At 46.1% G+C, this 18,272-nt stretch overlaps 1 protein-coding gene across 11 annotated transcripts in view; it reads left to right on the top strand.

Moving 5' to 3' along the window:
- casz1 (castor zinc finger 1) overlaps positions 1-18,272 on the top strand; it is a 400,652-nt gene that overhangs the window by 260,530 nt on the left and 121,850 nt on the right. For 10 of the 11 annotated variants that reach the window (XM_085967451.1, XM_085967446.1, XM_085967450.1 and 7 more), the window contains 2 exons: positions 3,968-4,520; positions 16,869-17,697. In XM_085967451.1, coding sequence (XP_085823577.1) covers positions 4,013-4,520; positions 16,869-17,697 — 1,337 coding nt within the window. In that variant the 5' untranslated portion in view covers positions 3,968-4,012. Of the gene's footprint in view, positions 1-3,967; positions 4,521-16,868; positions 17,698-18,272 lie in introns of those variants that run through there. The other variant, XM_085967449.1, reaches the window with a different exon arrangement.

Genomic DNA, 18,272 nt, shown 5'->3' with positions numbered 1-18,272 from the left:
CCTATTACCAGGGATGCCACGGAAGAATTCTATGTTGGGTTATTGACAGAATAGCATCAGAGCAAAGCCCAATTCTAATTGTGGTTTTCCACATCGATATATGGAGCAGGTTGAAGCAGTTGGGCCCTAATTTAAATGGGTTAATAGGATGAGCTCACGATGCGGTCTCCTCTACATTGAGGAGACCAAACGCAGATTGGGCGACCGCTTTGCGGAACACCTCCATTCAGTCCGTAAGGGTGACCCCGAGCTTCCGGTCGCCTGTCACTTTAATTCTCCGCTCCACTCCCACTCTGACCTCTCCATCCTCGGCCTCTTACACTGTTCCAACAAAGCTCAATGTAAGCTCGAGGAACAGCACCTCATCTTTCGATTAGGCACTTTATAGCCTTCTGGACTCAACGTGGAGTTCAACAATTTCAGACTATAACCCCTGCCCCCATTTTTCAGGTGGCTGTTGATTATTCTGCCATCCCCATTGACAACATTTAATCTCTCCTACCTCCTACCCTAGCACAGGATGTTCCTCCCTCCCCTCCCCTCCCCCTCTCCCTGTCTCTGCACCTGCTTAAACCCTGCTACATCTCTAACCTGTTCCAGTTCTGACGAAGGGTCCCAGACCTGAAACGTTGACTCTGTTTCTCTCTCCACGGATGCTGCCCGGCCTGCTGAGTGCTTCCAGCATTTTCTGTTGTTATTTCAGATTTCCAGCATCCGCAGTATTTTGCTATTGTGATAGGATGATCGCCAGCTCAGCAGAATAAAGCCCCCACACATCCCCCATGATGCTGGGCTGTGTTTACAAACACTAGCATTGCATTGTTTATCAATGCCATTTGAATATGTTAATGGGCAGAGATGATGGTCTCCAAACATAGCAGCCATTTTGAATCGAGTACCACAGAGCAATGGCCACCCGACAGCATCGTTTAAACAAAGGGCCCTTCCTTTGGTTCTTTCTCCATTTTTTTTTTTTAACATTTCTTTTTATAGCTGTGGCAGTTGTCTTCAAAGTCTCTTGTCCCATCGAGAACCGACAGCAACCTGCATTTTATACGGCGCCTTTAAAGTAGCAAAACGTCCCGCGGCGCTTCACAGGAGCGTAATCAGACAAGAACCGACACCGAGCCAAAGGAGGAGACATTAGGACAGGTGACCAAAAGCCTGGTCAAAAAGAGAGGTTTTAAGGAGCGTCTTGAAGGAGGAAAGAGAGGCGGAGAGGGAAGTAAATGGACCAGATCCATTTGGTGCCAAAAAAGTTTGTTTATGAATAAAACTGGAAATTGTGGAGCCAAAGCACTTCTCCAGAGCCAGGGGGTGGGAACGGATAAATGATCAAAGGCTAGTCAACCTGCACCAATCTCGCCTATCACCTAGAAATTGGCTTAAAGGTTGTTAGGAATCTTGACATAGGTCACTTTGGGAGTAAATAAGATAATTAAATCTGTACTATTGCCAATGCACCATGGTGCTACAGGTATTGTGAACATTCACCATTAGTGCCACACAAAATACAAATTGGTCTGGTTTGCATTACTTACTAGCCCATGGTGGAAGAGTATGCTATGGGTAGACACAGCAGAAACATCTTCTTTGCATGTGTGGGTTTCACATACACAATAATGCCATTGCACAAAGCAACCAGAGCAATCTCCTCCCTGTATTGCTGCTGGCCAGTAGGGTTGAATGTGATTGTCTCCACAAAGCAGATGATGCTACAGTGTCTTTACCATCTGAATTAGCTGGGAACACCACCACCTGCAAGTTCCCCTCCAAGTCACACACCATCTTAGCTTGGAAATATAGTGACCATTCCTTCATCGTCGCTGGGTCAAAATCCTGGAACTGCCTCCCAAACAGCACTGTGGGAGCACCTTCACCACACGGACTGCAGCGGTTCAAGAAGGCGGCTCACCACCACCTTCTCGAGGGCAATTAGGGATGGGCAATAAATGCTGGCCTTGCCAGCGACGCCCACATCCCATGAACTAATTTAAAAAACTGGCCAGACTAATACATAACCACAATTGCACCAAAGTAATTGTTCCCTTCCCCCAACTCTGCATACTCAGGGTCATACAGTAGTTTTAAAGACTCCGCTTCCACTGACGGAAGTGGTGGAAGCGGAGACACTCAATGTTTTCAAGGGGAGACTGGATAGGCACTTGAGGGAAATAAACTTGCAGGGCTACAGGGAGAGAGCGGGGGAATGGGACTGACTGGATTGCTCTACAGAGAGCCGGCACGGACTTGATGGGCCAAATGGCCTCCTTCTGTGCCGTTCTGACTCTATATAAGATAGACTAGAATATGGATGAATGGAAGCCAGTATTCAAGTTATTAGAGCACCAGCTAATATTGTCCTCATTTGTTCAATTTTCTATGATAAATAGACCATTTCATCATCATAATGATGCCCTTTATATATGAGAAATGGAAGTCCAACTCTGTACTTCCATATCTCGCAGCTGTATTTTTATGTTGTTCTGACAGGTTTCTTATATGTGATTTACTTTCATCTTAATCAAAACCGCAACATCACTATGAAGCTTCAATGATAATTAATTTTGGTGTTTCACATTCCCATTTCTACATATCTACATATCCCTTTGGTAAATATAGAACTGCTTGATACAGATGGTTCTCTATTTACTATATTAGTACAGGAAACTTCGCGATATCCGGCACCGACGGGACCGGCGTGATGCCGATCTATGAAAATTCCGGACAGACCAGCGCTAATGTTGAAGGATACGGAGGTTTTCATCTCCGTATCTGACAACAAACACTGTTGCTTAGCAACAGCTTGTAAACAGTCGGCCCGTACCTTGGAAGCGTCTCTGTAGCTTAGCAACAGCTTCAGAGAGGCTTTTCAGATACTGACTGTTTAAAAAAATGCTAGGAGAAGAAAAAAAAAGAAAAAAAACCTAACAAAACGGCTGCTGATTTCTGCCGTTAGATCGAGGTTTCCGGACATACAACCTCCGGATAAACCAAAGTTTCCTGTATTGCAGAATGGGCATATAATTGGCAAATGAAGTTCAACTCAGATAAATGTGAGGTATTGCATTTTGGTATGAAGAATAAGGAGGTCACTTATCACTTGGATGGTGCGAGTCTACGTGGGGTAGAGGAACAAAGGGATCTCGGAGTACAAATACACAAATCACTAAAAGTTGCGACACAGGTTAGCAAGGCCATAAAAAAAGCAAACCAGGCACTAGGGTTTATTTCTAGACGAATAGAATTGAAAAGTAGGGAAGTTATGCTAAATCTGTATCAAACCTTGGTTAGACCACACTTGGAGTACTGCGTACAGTTCTGGTCGCCATATTATAAAAAGGATATAGAGGCACTGGAGAGGGTGCAGAGAAGATTTACAAGGATGATACCAGAAATGCGAGGGTATGCCTGTCAGGAAAGGATGAACAGGCTGGGTTTCTTTTCTCTTGAAAAAAGGTTGAGGGGTGACCTAATAGAGGTCTTTAAAATTATGAAAGGCTTTGATAGAGTGGATACAGAGAGAATGTTTCCACTTGTGGGGAAGAGCATAACTAGAGGCCATCAATATAAGATAGTCACCAAGAAATCCAATAGGGAATTCAGAAGAAATTTCTTTACCCAGAGAGTGGTGAGAATGTGGAACTCGCTACCACAGGGAGTGGTTGAAGCGAATAGTATCGATGTGTTTAAGGGGAGGCTGGACAAGCATATGAGGGAGAAGGGAATAGAGGGTTACGCTGACAGAGTTAGATGAGGAAAGACGGGAGGAGGCTCGAGTGGAGCATAAACACTGGCATGGACTGGTTGGGCCGAATGGCCTGTTTCTGGGCCGTATATCCTGTGTAATCCTATGTATACTGTAGATACAGTTGTTAGTTTGTTTAGCGCTGTGAATATTGAACTGTGATATTGATAGTGTTTTTCTCTCTTTCCAATCTGTTCCTGACGGTGGCTTGACCCGAAGTTGAATGAAATTTATGCACTGAAAAAGACCTCAGGAAAATCTAAGATGGCTGCTAAGCGGAAAGGTGGCCTGAAGCTGAACGCCATCTGTGCCAAGTTAAGTCGGCAGGTCGTGTACGACTATGGGGCGGAACAGGCTGAACCAGACCATAAGCTTCAAGAGAACGACAGTGCAGATGGGCTGCACCCGGGCGACCAGGAAGGGGAGGCTGACTGTCCCGACGGACTGCGTGACACACACAAGCTGGAGGAGGAGGACAAGAAAAGGCGGGAAGCGATAGAAAAGTGGGTGAATGGGGAATACACCGACGAGCACGGGGACCGCAGCGAGGAACGGGTAATAAAGACTGGTGACGGTGAATACATCCCCCCTGAAGGGGTGTACATGGTGCAGCCCAAAGGCTGCAGCGATGAGGAGGACAATGATGGCGCCCAAGGATCCCTCGATGGCAGTTACATGGATGACCGAGATTCAGAGGAAGTGGGGCCGAAAGAAGAAGGCTACAACTCTTCCAGTGAGGCCAGTGTGAGGCAAGCAAGCATTGCTTCCTCAGGTGAGCCACCCTTTCCCCCACGTTGATAAATATATTTTTGATTCTAGCTCTTAAGACTGTTTTGATCAGACTTTTCTACATTTAGCCTTGTTAATTGAAAAAAATAGTAAGAAAAATCCCAAATAACAACAGAAAACGCTGGAAAAACTCAGCAGGCCAGGGCAGCATCCGTGGAGAGAGAAACAGAGTCAATGTTTCAGGTCGAAACCCTTGGTCAGAACTGAGGAAAAAGCAGGAAAAGGAACAGATTAAAAGGCCAGTTTGGGGGCTGGGAAATGGGGGAGGGGATGAAAGAATAAAAGGGAAGGGAAGAAAAATCCCAGTTGTACGCCATCCCCTCGCGCCCCCCCCCCCCCCCAAATAATTATCGTGAGAAATATTACCTCTTCAGTTCTAAAAGAGAAAGTTCATAATGACATGGATGATATGCTTCTTTAAGAAGGATTTAAACATTGAAGGGATTAAAAACCACACCCAGAATTATTTGGTCATTTTTAATAGGACTTGTTCCACGTACAAAGTCTACATTTCCAAAGTAAATGTTTTTTTTTCCCCTCTTGCCGTGCTCTTGGTTATGATATTGGTGCATGTCTGTGCATGTTCTCAGTAACTCCACATCTAATAGTTCATCCAGAAGACTTAAATAAGATGTTGTGAGCTCTCTGAGGCTCATCAGTGAGGTGATGATGGTGATTAAACCACAGTAGTGCCCCTCTGCATAGGTCGCTAAGCCCTGGCTCTTGCCTAAATTCTCTGGGCTTAGGTAAGTGGGGTGTGACGTAATAAAACTCACTACACACTTGGTTTGAGTATAAAGCAAGGCTTTAATCAACTTGTTTCAGAACATGGAGGTCTAGTTGTACTTCACTAGCTCCTTGTCTTACAAAATGTCCCTGGCAAGCTGGGCCCACGCCCGAGTATTTATACTCCTTGGACAGCGCCACCAGCTGGCTGTCCAGCGTTATTTCATAAGTAGTTTCTTGATGATGAGATTTATAACAGGGTGTGTCAGTACAGGGAGGGAGAGCACTCTCCAGATTAGGCAAAGGGAAAGTACTCCTGTGGATCTTTCAGTAGTTTGGTCTGGAGACTCAGGACATGGTGATGGGTTTCTGCATTTGCCGTACAGATCACAGAAATCACAGAAACCCCACAGTGCAGATAGAGGCCATTTCGGCCCATCGAGCCTGCACCGACACATATCCCACCCGATCCCCGTAACCCCTACACCAACACATATCCCACCCTATCCCCGTAACCCCACGTATTTAATCCCCCTAACACTAAGGGTCAATTTATCATAGCCAATCAACCTAACCCGCACATCTTTTGGACTGTGGGAGGAAACCGGAGCACCCGGAGGAAACCCACGCAAACACGGGGAGAATGTGCAAACTCCACACAAACAGTCACCCGAGGCCGGATTCGAACCCGGGTCCCTGGCGCTGTGAGGCAAACAGTGCTAACCACTATGCCACCGTGCTGCCCAACAAAATAAACTCAATGAGGCAACGAAGGTAGCGGGCATTTCAGTTCCATCTTTCTCTCAAAGATTCAGGCAGGAAAGCTTAATTATCCAAACTATAATTAGCGCTGCTGTTTCACCTCTCTCATAGCGGGTTTCCTTCTGACTGTCACATCTCACAACAATTAAGAATCAGATCCAAAAAAAAAATGTGCAAATTGTGCACGGGGCTCGGGGATGGATGTTCCTCGAAAGGACAAATTATTTTCCAGCCGGCATTTAAATGACGATGAGAGGCGCAAGTCACACGACGCTAATTCGCATTGTTTGTCAGTTTAGTTCTGGAATGTAAAAAGGTAGCACTGTGGCGATAGGAAGCCCCGTTTGTTATCACGTTATGGGAAAATGTGTTTTTAATTGCTTCAAATATAGACAAGGTCTGGGCTGCTCTTCATAAAGGAACTTGTGGGCTTTAAGTGCAAAGATTAGGGTACTTCATGTAATGCTCTCCAGTGACACTTTCTCTTGAACTGGCTTCTGATATAGAAATATGGAATTATCTGAAACCCAGGGCACTAAAGGCAGGGGATGACATCATCGGGAAGAAATATGATAAGGTCAATACATTTTTACACTATTTTTAAAGTAAGATTATCTGACACTCTGTCAGAACAAATTATTCTTGCTGAATTCAAGCCTTATGAGGCCATGAGTCTTACATACTTCGTGCTCCCTCGACCTGTGTGTCTAGGCCCAGTGCACCAGGAGCAGGCCTTCAGTTATTTTGGAAAACTATTCACTCAACACATTCTGCCATACAGGCATGCAAGATTTTTACATAATACCACATTTAGATGCTGTGCATGACACGCTCAAAGATATAAGCAGTAATACTAGGTCTTGCTTTTTGTAAACCTCCTTCTCTCTCTCCCCACCACTGCAGAAAAAAAATATTTTCTTTTCTGTTTTGTGTCCCCACTTGTTTAGCCTCCCCATCTTAAAATGTTCTCCTTCCGTTAGGGGTGCGAGCATATTCACTGCTGTGCCCCACACCAGCCAACCTGCTAACTTCTTACATTGACCCGACAAAGTTAAGGTTCTGCCTTCGCCCTCTCAGTGGGGCGCCTCGCTCGCCAGAGGTGCTCGTTGGAATTTTGGGGGGGGTGGGGGGGGGCGGGCTGCACGTGATCTTTGCTGATTAACTGTCGGGAAAAAAAATCATGTGCAGCGTGCGTCCAAATTTCCAATGTTCACGCTTGGTGGGTGAGGCTTCCCCCGTTGAAAGAGCACAGCTGGAAGGTGTCCCCTCGCACATTGAAGGGCTTTTCTTCTACGTCCCTCAGCACGATGCCGGGACCTGTTACTCGACACTGATAATAGAGACGTTTCCTGATACTGCAGATACCAATGGTGCAAACAGAAGTTGTGCCAAAGTTCGCCAATGTGAGACTCCTGGAGCTGTGCAAGCCCAAATATGTGAGACACGTTGTGGGGATTGCAGAGGATGAGTAACAACAGGCTCCCTTTGGACTTTGTGCTTCTCGATGCAGTTGACAATACTTCATAAACCTCCTAGCGTTGTTTCAAATATGCTAAGTGATAATGACCATTTATTTATATGAGATTTTAACTCATGGGGAAGTTGAGCTGAGACAGGATTGAATAGTATGAAATAAAAACAGAAAATGCTGGAAACACTCAGCGGGACAGGCAGCATCTGTGGAGCGAGAAACAGAGTTAACGTTTCAGGTCGATGACCCTTCGTCAGAACTGGAAAAAGTTAGAGATGAGGAAGGGTCATCGACCTGAAACGTTAACTCTGTTTCTCTCTCCACAGATGCTGCCTGACCTGCTGAGTACTTCCAGCATTTTCTGTTTTTATTTCAGATTTCCAGCAGTATTTTGCTTTTGAATAGTATGAAACCTGGTGCGAATTGCTATGCCTGGACCTTGTGTCTATAAAAGAAACATCTCTGTTTTGAACAATTTACAGGAGAAGGACTAACGTTTAAAAACTTTGGGCCAAGAATGTTAACATTGGTAGGCCCCGATTCCTTTGTGGCTTCACTATCTTTAGCTCAGTTTATAGAACATAGAAACACAGAAGATAGGAGCAGGGGTAGGCCATTCGGCCCCTCGAGCCTGCTCCGCCATTCAATGAGATCATGGCTGATCATCCAAACTCAGTACCCTGTCCCTGCTTTCTCCCCATATCCCTTGATCCCTTTAGCCTTAAGAAATATATCCAACTCCTTCTTGAATATATTTAATGAATTGGCCTCTACTGCCTTCTGTGGTAGAGAATTCCACAGGTTCCCCACTCTCTGGGTGAAGAAATTCCTCCTCATTTCTGTCCTAAATGGCTTACCCCTTATCCTTAGACTGTGACCCCTGGTTCTGGACTCCCCGACCATCGGGAACATCCTTCCTGCATCTAGTCTGTCTAGTCCTGTTAGAATTTTATAAGTTTCAATGAGATCCCCTCTCATTCTTCTAAACTCCAGCAAGTATAAGCCCAATCGACCCAATCTCTCCTCATACGTCATTCCTGCCATAGAAGGTGTGCTTACCTATCATGGCGCCCTCTGTTTTGGATTTCTTATCAACCACCTTGCCCTAAGAACGGATCTATTTGGGTGCCCTCCAGTTAAAATCCAAAGCACTGTGAAACACTACAAGTCTCTGAGCCTCTATCCTGGGCTTCCATACCGTGTAAGGTATGGGGTCATTTGCCATTCTTCTGGTCAGTTTTAAATTTACAGGAATTGTTTTAAGGAGTAAGATGAGTATTTGGGAAACTGAATCCCAGTACAAAGGCTAGGAACATAGGAACAGGAGGAGGCCATTCAGGCCCTCGGGCCTCTTCCACCATTCAGTTAGATCACAGCTGATCTGAATCTTAACTCCATCTACCCGCCTTGGTTCCGTAACCTTTACTACCCTTGCCTAACAAAAATCTATCAATCTCAGTTTTGAAATTTTTGATTGACCCCCCCCCCCATCCTCAACAGCTTTTTGAGGGTGAGAGTTCCAGATTTCCACCACCCTTAGTGAGTGAAGAAACCTGTACTCACTTTATATTGCTAAGTTGCTCACGTTTAGTAATATCGGGCTGCAACATTCAAAGCCACATGACCTTACTTGACAAACACCTTGGATTACAAGATTTCTCAAGATTTTTCATCCTCGATGCCTATTCCTCTTTGGCCTGGCCCTCCGAAGGGACAGTGCAACATCTGATACTGGCCGTGCCTTGAAGGAACATTTTTGGCTTGCAAGACAGAAATTCTTGTGTCTAAATGAAAGCTGTATCGAATGTTGATGGATGTGTGGTCCATGTGAAGTTTTCAACATGACGATAAAACCGTGTTTTGAATTGTAATAATATGAAGTCTTGAGTTAGATTCTACGGGTAATATTGTGAATGGACCTCCCGGTGTGGCGCCTTACTCACGGAGCACATGTCAGCAAGTGGGAGACTCACCAATTCGTTAATTACTCCTTATATCTTAAACTGTTCAAAAATACTTTGATGGGCTGTGACAGCTGTCAGGTTCAATAACTCTTCTCTCCCCCACCTTCCCAGTTGCTCCTTACAAGCCAAAACTCTCGGGCTTTCCAGCCTGACATTCCCGACAATAAAATCTTACGCACATCTTGCAAAATATTTTCGCCAACCATCACCACTGAGAAGGAGAGCTTGGTTGATCGGACCAGTTTTGTGACTGTTGTGTAAGACGCTTTTTCGAGTTGGCAAACACAAGGTGCATCAAAGAGAATTCTCTTCCAATTATCCCTCTGACATTCTCCTCCAACTTGTCTCTCCTGAAGGTGGCAGCTTACTCTGAAGTGCAGTTCTGCAGGTGACAGTGAGCCCCCAGGACTTCACCCCAAGCTGTCATTCTTCATGTTTTTTTAAAATTCGTTCCTGGGATGTGGGCGTCGCTGGCAAGGCCGGCATTTATTGCCCATCCCTAGTTGCCCTCGAGAAGGTGGTGGTGAGCCGCCGCCTTGAACTGCTGCAGTCCGTGTGGTGAAGGTACTCCCACAGTGCCGTTAGGGAGGGAGTTCCAGGATTTTGACCCAGCGCTGATATATTTCAAGTCAGGATGGTGTGTGACTTGGAGGGGAACTTGGAGGTGGTGGTGTTCCCATGCGCCTGCTGCCCTTGTCCTTCTAGGGGGAAGAGGTTGCGGGTTTGGGAGGTGCTGCTGAAGAAGCCTTGGCAAGTTGCTGCAGTGCATCTTGTAGATGGTGCACACTGCAGCCACGGTGCGCCGGTGGTGGAGGGAGTGAATGTTTAAGGTGGTGGATGGGGTGCCAATCAAGCGGGTTGCTTTGTCCTGGATGGTGTCAAGCTTCTTGAGTGTTGTTGGAGCTGCACTCATTAGGCAAGTGGAGAGTATTCCATCACACTCCATACTTGTGCCTTGCAGATGGTGGAAAGGCTTTGGGGAGTCAGAAGGTGAGACACTCGCCGCAGAATACCCAGCCTCTGACCTGCTCTTGTTGCCACAGTATTTATGTGGCTGGTCCAGTTAAGCTTCCTGCATCCCTGACGACCATGTGTGCGGGAAGTGTGTCCAGCTGCAGCTACTGACAGACCGCATTGCGACACTGGAGCTGCGGATGGATTCATTTTGGAGCATTCGCGATGCTGAGGACGTCGTGAATATCACATTTAGCGAGTTGGTCACACCGCAGGTAAAGGGTGTACAGGCAGGAAGGGAATGGGTGACCAGCAGGCAGAGTAAGAGGCGCAGGCAGGTAGTGCAGGAATCCCCTGCGGCCATCCCCCTCTCCAACAGATATACCACTTTGAATACTGTTGGGGGGGATGACTCATCGGGAAGGCAGCAGCAGCCGACTTCCTGGCACCATGGGTGGCTCTGCTGCACAGGCTGGGAGGAAAAAGAGTGGAAGAGCTATAGTGATAGGGGACTCAATTGTAAGGGGAATAGATAGGCGTTTTTGCGGCCGCAATCGAGACTCCAGGATGGTGTGTTGCCTCCCTGGTGCAAGGGTCAAGGACGTCTCGGAGCGGCTGCAGAACATTTTGGAGGGGGAGGGCGAACAGCCAGTTATCATGGTGCACATAGGCACCAACGATATAGGTAAAAAACGGGATGAGGTCCTAAAAGCAGAATATAGGGAGTTAGGAGGTAAATTAAAAAATAGGACCTCAAAGGTAGTAATCTCAGGATTGCTACCAGTGCCACGTGCTAGTCAGAGTAGAAATAGGAGGATATTTCAAATGAATACGTGGCTAGAGGAATGGTGCAAGTAGGAGGGATTCAAATTCCTTGGACATTGGAACCGGCTCTGGGAGAGGTGGGACCAGTACAAACAGGACGGATTGCACCTGGGCAGGGCCGGGACCGATGTCCTAGGGGAAGTGTTTGCTAGTGCTGTTGGGGGGGGTTTAAACTAAAATGGCAGGGGGTTGGGAACCTGAGCAGGGAGAGGGAGGAAAGGAAAACAGGGATAAAAGCAAAAGATAGGAAGGAGAAAAACAAAAGTGGCAGTCAGAGAAATCAACGGTTTAAATCAAACGTGGCCACAGTAAATAATAATTCTAATAGGTCTAAGAGCGTTAAAAAAAACAAGCCTGAAGGCTTTGTGTCTTAATGCGAGGAGCATTTGTAATAAGGTGGATGAATTGGCTGCGCAAATAGAGGTAAACGAATATGATTTGGTTGGGATTACGGAAATGTGGCTCAAGGATGGCCAAGACTGGGAACTCAACATCCAGGGGTATTTGATATTCAGGAAAGATAGGCAAAAAGGAAAGGGAGGTGGGGTAGCATTACTGGTTAAAGAAGGGATTAATACAATTGTAATGAAGGATATTAACTCTGATGATGTGGAATCTGTATGGGTAGAATTGAGAAATACTAAGGGGAAAAAAACATTAGTGGGAGTGGTATATAGACCTCCAAACAGTAAGGCGGAGGTTGGGGATGGCATTAAAAGGGAAATTAAAGAAGCGTGCAATAAGGGCACAGCAGTCATCATGGGTGACTTTAATCTACATATAGATTGGGCCAACCAAATTAGTAATAATTCTGTGGAGGAGGAATTCCTGGAGTGTTTACGGGATGGTTTCCTGGACCAATATGTCGAGGAACCAACCAGAGATCAGGCCATCTTAGACTGGGTATTATGTAACGAGAAAGGATTAATTAGCAATCTTGTTGTACGAGGCCCCTTGGGTCGGAGCGATCATAATATGATCGAATTCTTCATTAAGATGGAGAATGAAGTAGTTGACTCAGAGACAAGGGTCCTCAATTTAAATAAAGGAAACTACGATGGTCTGAGGAGCGAGTTGGGTAGGATTGATTGGGGAATGGCACTCAAAGGGTTGACAGTGGATAGGCAATGGCAAACATTCAAAGACCGAATGGATGAACTACAGAATTTGTTCATCCCAGTTTGGCATAAAAATAAAACACAAACGGTGACCCAACCGTGGCTAACAAGGGAAATTAGGGATAGCATAAGGTCCAAGGAGAGGGCATATAAATTGGCCAGAAAAAGCAATAATCCTGAGGATTGGGAGCAGTTTAGGATTCAACAAAGGAGGACAAAGGGATTAATTAAGAAAGGGAAAATAGAATATGAAAGTAAGCTTGCAGGGAACATAAAAACTGACTGTAAAAGCTTTTATAGATATGTGAAGAGAAAAAGATTGGTGAAGTCAAGCGTAGGTCCCTTGCAGTCAGAATCGGGGGAATTTATAATGGGGAACAAAGAAATGGCAGACCAACTAAATACATATTTTGGTTCTGTCTTCACAAAGGAGGACACAAATAACCTCCCAGAGATGCCGGGGAACATAGGGTCTGATGGAAGGGTGGAACTGAGAGAAATCAGTATTTGTAGGGAAATGGTGTTAAGAAAATTGATGGGACTGAAGGCCGATAAATCCCCAGGGCCTGATAATCTACATCCCAGGGTACTTAAGGAAGTGGCCCTAGAAATAGTAGATGCATTGCTGGTCATCTTTCAGAACTCAATAGACTCTGGAACGGTACCCATGGATTGGCGGGTAGCTAATGTTACCCCACTATTCAAAAAAGGTGGTAGAGAAAAGGCGGGGAATTATAGACCGGTGAGCTTGACATCGGTAGTGGGGGAAAATGCTAGAGTCCATTATAAAAGATTAATAGCAGAGCACTTGGAAAGCAGTGACTGGATCGGACAAAGTCAACATGGATTTACAAAAGGTAAATCATGCTTGACTAATCTACTGGAATTTTTTGAGGATGTAACTGGTAAAATAGATAAGGGAGAACCAGTGGATGTGGTGTATTTGGACTTTCAGAAGGCTTTCGATAAGGTCCCGCATAAGAGATTAGCGTGCAAAATTAAGGCACATGGGATTGGGGGCAAGCTATTGACTTGGATGGAGAAATGGTTGGCGGACAGAAAGCAAAGAGTTGGAATAAACGGGTCGTTTTCCGAGTGGCAGGCAGTGACTAGTGGGGTACCGCAAGGATCGGTCCTAGGACCCCAGCTGTTCACAATATATATTGATCTGGACGAGGGAATTGGATGTAATATCTCCAAATTTGCAGACGACACAAAGCTGGGTGGGAGGGTATGCTGTGAGGAGGATGTCGTGAAACTCCAGTACGATTTGGACAGGTTGGGTGATTGGGCAGAAACATGGCAAATGCACTATAATGTGGATAAATGTGAGGTTATCCACTTTGGTGGCAAAAACAGGAAGGCAGTTTTTTTTTGAATGGCAATAGATTGGGAGAAGGGGAAATACAAAGAGACCTGGGTGGTCTTGTGCACCAGTCGCTGAAGGTAAGCATGCAGGTGCAGCAGGCGGTTAAGAAGGCAAATGGTGTGTTGGCCTTCGTAGCAAGAGGGTTCGAGTAGAAGAACAAGGATGTCTTGCTGCAGTTGTACAGGGCCTTGGTGAGACCACACCTTGAGTATTGTGTGCAGTTTTGGTCGCCTTACCTGAGGAAGGACGTTCTTGCCATGGAAGGAGTTCAGCGAAGATTCACCAGGCTGATACCTGGGATGGCAGGAATGACATATGAGGAGAGATTGTGTCGATTGGGCTTATACTCACTGGAGTTTAGAAGATTGAGAGGGGATCTCATCGAAACCTATAAAATTCTGTCAGGCCTGGACAGACTAGATGCAGGAAGGATGTTTCTGATGGCCGGGGAGTCCAGAACCAGGGGTCATAGTCTAAGGATAAGGGGTAAGCTATTTAGGACTGAAATGAGGAGGAATTTCTTCACCCAGAGTGTGGTGAACCTGTGGAATTCTCTGCCACAGAGGGCGGTGGAGGCCAGTTCATTAAGTATATTCAAGAAAGAGTTGGATCTATTTCTTAAGGCTAAAGGGATCAAGGGATATGGGGAGAAGGCAGGGACAGGGTACTGAATTTGGATGATCAGCCATGATCTCATTGAATGGCGGAGCAGGCTCGAAGGGCCGAATGGCCTACTCCTGCTCCTATCTTCTATGTTTCTGGTCAATGGTGACCCCCAGGATGTTGATGGTGGGGGATTCGGCGATGGTAATGCTGTTATATGTCAAGTGGTGGTGTTTGAAGGCAGGCAATGGGCATCAGTGAGCTATTCAACCACAGCAGCCTCCCGATTACGTCCTTACTCAGTCTTCACACCCCATGCACTTTCTAGCGATTTGGCACATGAGCCCTGACCAGCTTGGAGATGTTGAAGCGAATTGTATACCCCCTGTAGTACCCCCACTGAAATCAGCATAGACTAGGGCCTTACCTAGTTGGTGTGGCTCAGAGCCACAGAACAAGGCCCACTTACCCACTAAACCATCAAAAGGATGCGACATCACTTCTTACCTGGCTTTGGAAATCCCTTATCGCTTCCTATTTCACATATGAAGGGAAATTTGCCCTCGTTCTGTGTAATAAAATTGTAACACTTTCGACAATGAGCAAAGTCCGCTTACGAAGCCCAGTTGCAGATAGGTTTGACAGCTCCCCAGGATTGCCCTGGAGTTTCCAGGAGTTAAGACTAATATCCTGGACACTGTTTCCAGTAACCAGTGGGGAAAAAAGTCATAGAGGCTTTAAAAAGACTAGGGTCTTGAATCTAAACAAAGCAAACTACATAGGTATGAGGGGCGAGTTGGCTGCGGTAGATTGGGGAACTACATTAAAAGGTATGACGGTAGACAAGCAATGGCTAGCATTTAAAGAATTAATACATAATTTACAACAAATATGCATTCCTTTAAGGCACAAAAGCCCCACAAGAAAAGTGGTCCAACCGTGGCTAACAAGAGAAGTTAACGATAGTATTTGATCAAAGGAAGAGGCTTATAATGCTGCCAAAAAGAGTTGTAAGCCTGAGGATTGGGAGGATTTTAGAATTCAGCAAAGGAGGACCAAGAAATTGATAAAGAAAGGGAAAATAGTATATGAGAGTAAACTAGCAAGAGATATAAAAACTGACTGTAAAAGCTTCTATAGGTATGTAAAAAGGAAAAGATCAGCAAAAGTAAATGTGGGTCCCTTACAGGCTGAGACAGGAGAAATTATAATGGGGAATAAGGAAATGGCAGAGAAATTAAACAAATACTTTGGGCTGGATTTTCATTGAGGAGGCGGGACTACAAGTTTTGGGATTTTAAACCCCCCACATGCCTCCAATCCCGACTCCACGGCCCAATGAAAATCCAGCCCTTTGTGTTTGTCTTCACGGAAGAAGACGCAAAAAACTTCCCGGAAATAGTGGAGAACCAAGGCTCTAGCGAGAATGAGGAACTGAAAGAAATTAGTATTAGTAAAAAAAAAAATAGTACTGGAGAAATTAATGGGACTGAAAGCCGATAAATCCCCTGGACCTGATGGCCTATATCCTAGGGTTTTGAAAGAGGTGGCTATAGAGATAGTGGATGCATTGGTTGTCATTTGCCAAAATTCCATAGATTCTAGAACGGTTCCCGTGGATTGGAAGGTGGCAACTGTAACCCCACTATTTAAGAAAGGAGGGGGGAGAGAAAAAGGGAGAATTACAGACCAGTTAGCCTGACATCGCTCCTATTTCTTATGTTCTTATGTAAGATGTTGTTTTATCTTTCATTTTCTTTGAACACTTTTGTTTATTGGTTATAAAAATATTGGTGGTGGGGAGGACTGGGGTGCCGGGGGGGTGGTGGTGAAAGACTATTTGGCCAGGCAGGGTGGGAGGTCATGTGATGAAAGGCCCAGGAACACATCCAATCAGAGTTGGCGACCCGAGTTGCCCATGACAGGCAGAGAAACCTTCAGCCCACCCACAGTTCACACTTGTGTCACAAATATTATAGCAATACATTGCTCAATTACAGCAACCAGTCGGCCAATTGTTTTAGATCCCAGCCCTCCGACTAACCACTCGCTGCCACTGTCGACTGAGTCAGCACAATTAATTTCACATTCCTTAAAAAAAAACCCAGCGCCCTTTTGCACTTGCGAAACCAAACTACAAGAGGGGGGGGGGGAATAAAGGATCAATTCTGTTGCATTATTAGTCAGAGTAGGAGTTTTAAGAAAAATAGAGAATGGAAAGCCCCCAAAATCTGCCCTTATAAAACAGGTTGGTCAATAAAGGCTAGACACCGAACAGATAGGATGACTTTGTACATATTAAGTAGAGCTATGAGCAGAGTACATTTATGAAAACTTTGTTTAATGTACTGAGAAGCCATTGACTAGAACATTTAGCGAAATTGATTTTCCTGACATTGATGAACTCCCTTTATTTTGCCCCTGTATTAATTACTTTTTACAAATTAATTTAGCAGTCGTAAAACTTAAGAGCTGTGCCGAATGTTCCTGAAATGTTTAACTCTTCGGTTTCCCGCCTCCCCCCCTCCCCCGTCACCAGGGGAAACCTCGACCCTCCACGACTATGCAGCAACGACCATGAATGAATTTCTGGGGATGTTCGGCTACAATGACCACAATGTCAGGGACGAGCTGGCGAAGAAGATCAGTTTCGACAAGTTGAACGCCACTACCTCAGAGACCTACCCGGCGGCCTCCTTGGGCGAGGACGGCCTGGCGAGGCGGGTCCGCATCTCCAAGTACGAGGAGTGCATTCGGAAGCTCAAGGCGGGGGAGCACCTGCCCCGGCCACTTCCCGCCCTCAAAGCCGAGGAGCCAGGCTCCAAGCCGCTGCCGGGCAAGGACGCCCTTCCGCCAAGCAGCCAGCTCTCCGGACAGGAAGCCGCTCTTCGTCGCGACGCCAAGCCGGCGGCGGCCCCCTCCGTCCCGTCTGGCTCCTCGGTCCAGACGCAGGGCCTCATCTCGCGGGCTTCAAAGTACGACTACTTCATCCAGAAGCTGAAGACAGGCGAGAGCTTCCGGCCCCAAAACGGCAACACCTACAAGAGGCCGTCGAAGTACGACCTGGAAAATGTGAAGTACCTGCACCTGTTCAAGCCGGGCGAGGGAGACCCGGACATGGGCGGTGCCATCGCCTTCAAAACTGGAAAGGTGGGTCGCCCCTCCAAGTACGACGTCAAAAACATCCAGAAGCTGGCCATGGTGAAGGCCCCAACAAACACGGCCGCCACGCCGCTCTCCAGTACCCCTTGCACGCCAGCGGTAAGCTCGGAATCTCCCGCCTCTGTCGGCTTCGGCAGCTCCGACCTCCTAAAGTCCAGCTTTTCCAAGACCGACTCCATCACAACTGGAACTGTGTCCACAGTCAAGTAAGATTTACTTATTTATTTCTGCTGATTCACCGGATCTGGTCAAAATGAAAGATTTTATCGCATTGGGGTGGCTCCTAGCTCCGTCACAACTCAGATCAGGTTACGTTCCCGGTCAGTCCTTTCCGTTTTAAATCTAATCCTAAAAAAAGGCACATCAATTCCTATTGTCCTAGTTACTCAGAGGGCTGAGAAGGTGTAACTCACTACCACATGGAGTGGTTGAGGCGATTAACAGAGAAGCTAGCGAATGGAATCGGAGGATATGTCACTTGGGTTGGATGGGGTAAGTAGTGGGAGGAGGCTCGTGGGCTCTGTTTCTGGGCTGTAAATTCTATTGAAAAATATTGGATGTCCTTTAAATTTTTGGGGGGGAAAAGACGATTGATAGCATTTTAAACCTAGAGATGACGGTTAGAGATAGGAGCGGGCACATACCTTTGGATGTCAATCTTCTGTCCGGGATTTTAGCGGAGGTGATAAACCCAGCTAAGTTAAAGCGCCGTTAAAATAATGGACAAGGGGGATGTCCTGTGAACGCATCACTGCTCACCGGCTAACATTGGCAACAGTAT

This window comes from Somniosus microcephalus, chromosome 25 (assembly GCF_052327205.1).
Source record: "Somniosus microcephalus isolate GS21.2 chromosome 25, FLI_Smic_1.0, whole genome shotgun sequence".
Taxonomy (NCBI): Eukaryota; Metazoa; Chordata; class Chondrichthyes; order Squaliformes; family Somniosidae; genus Somniosus; species Somniosus microcephalus.
The sequence above is the reverse complement of the archived record's forward strand: the minus strand, read 5'-3'. Positions and strand labels throughout refer to the sequence as shown.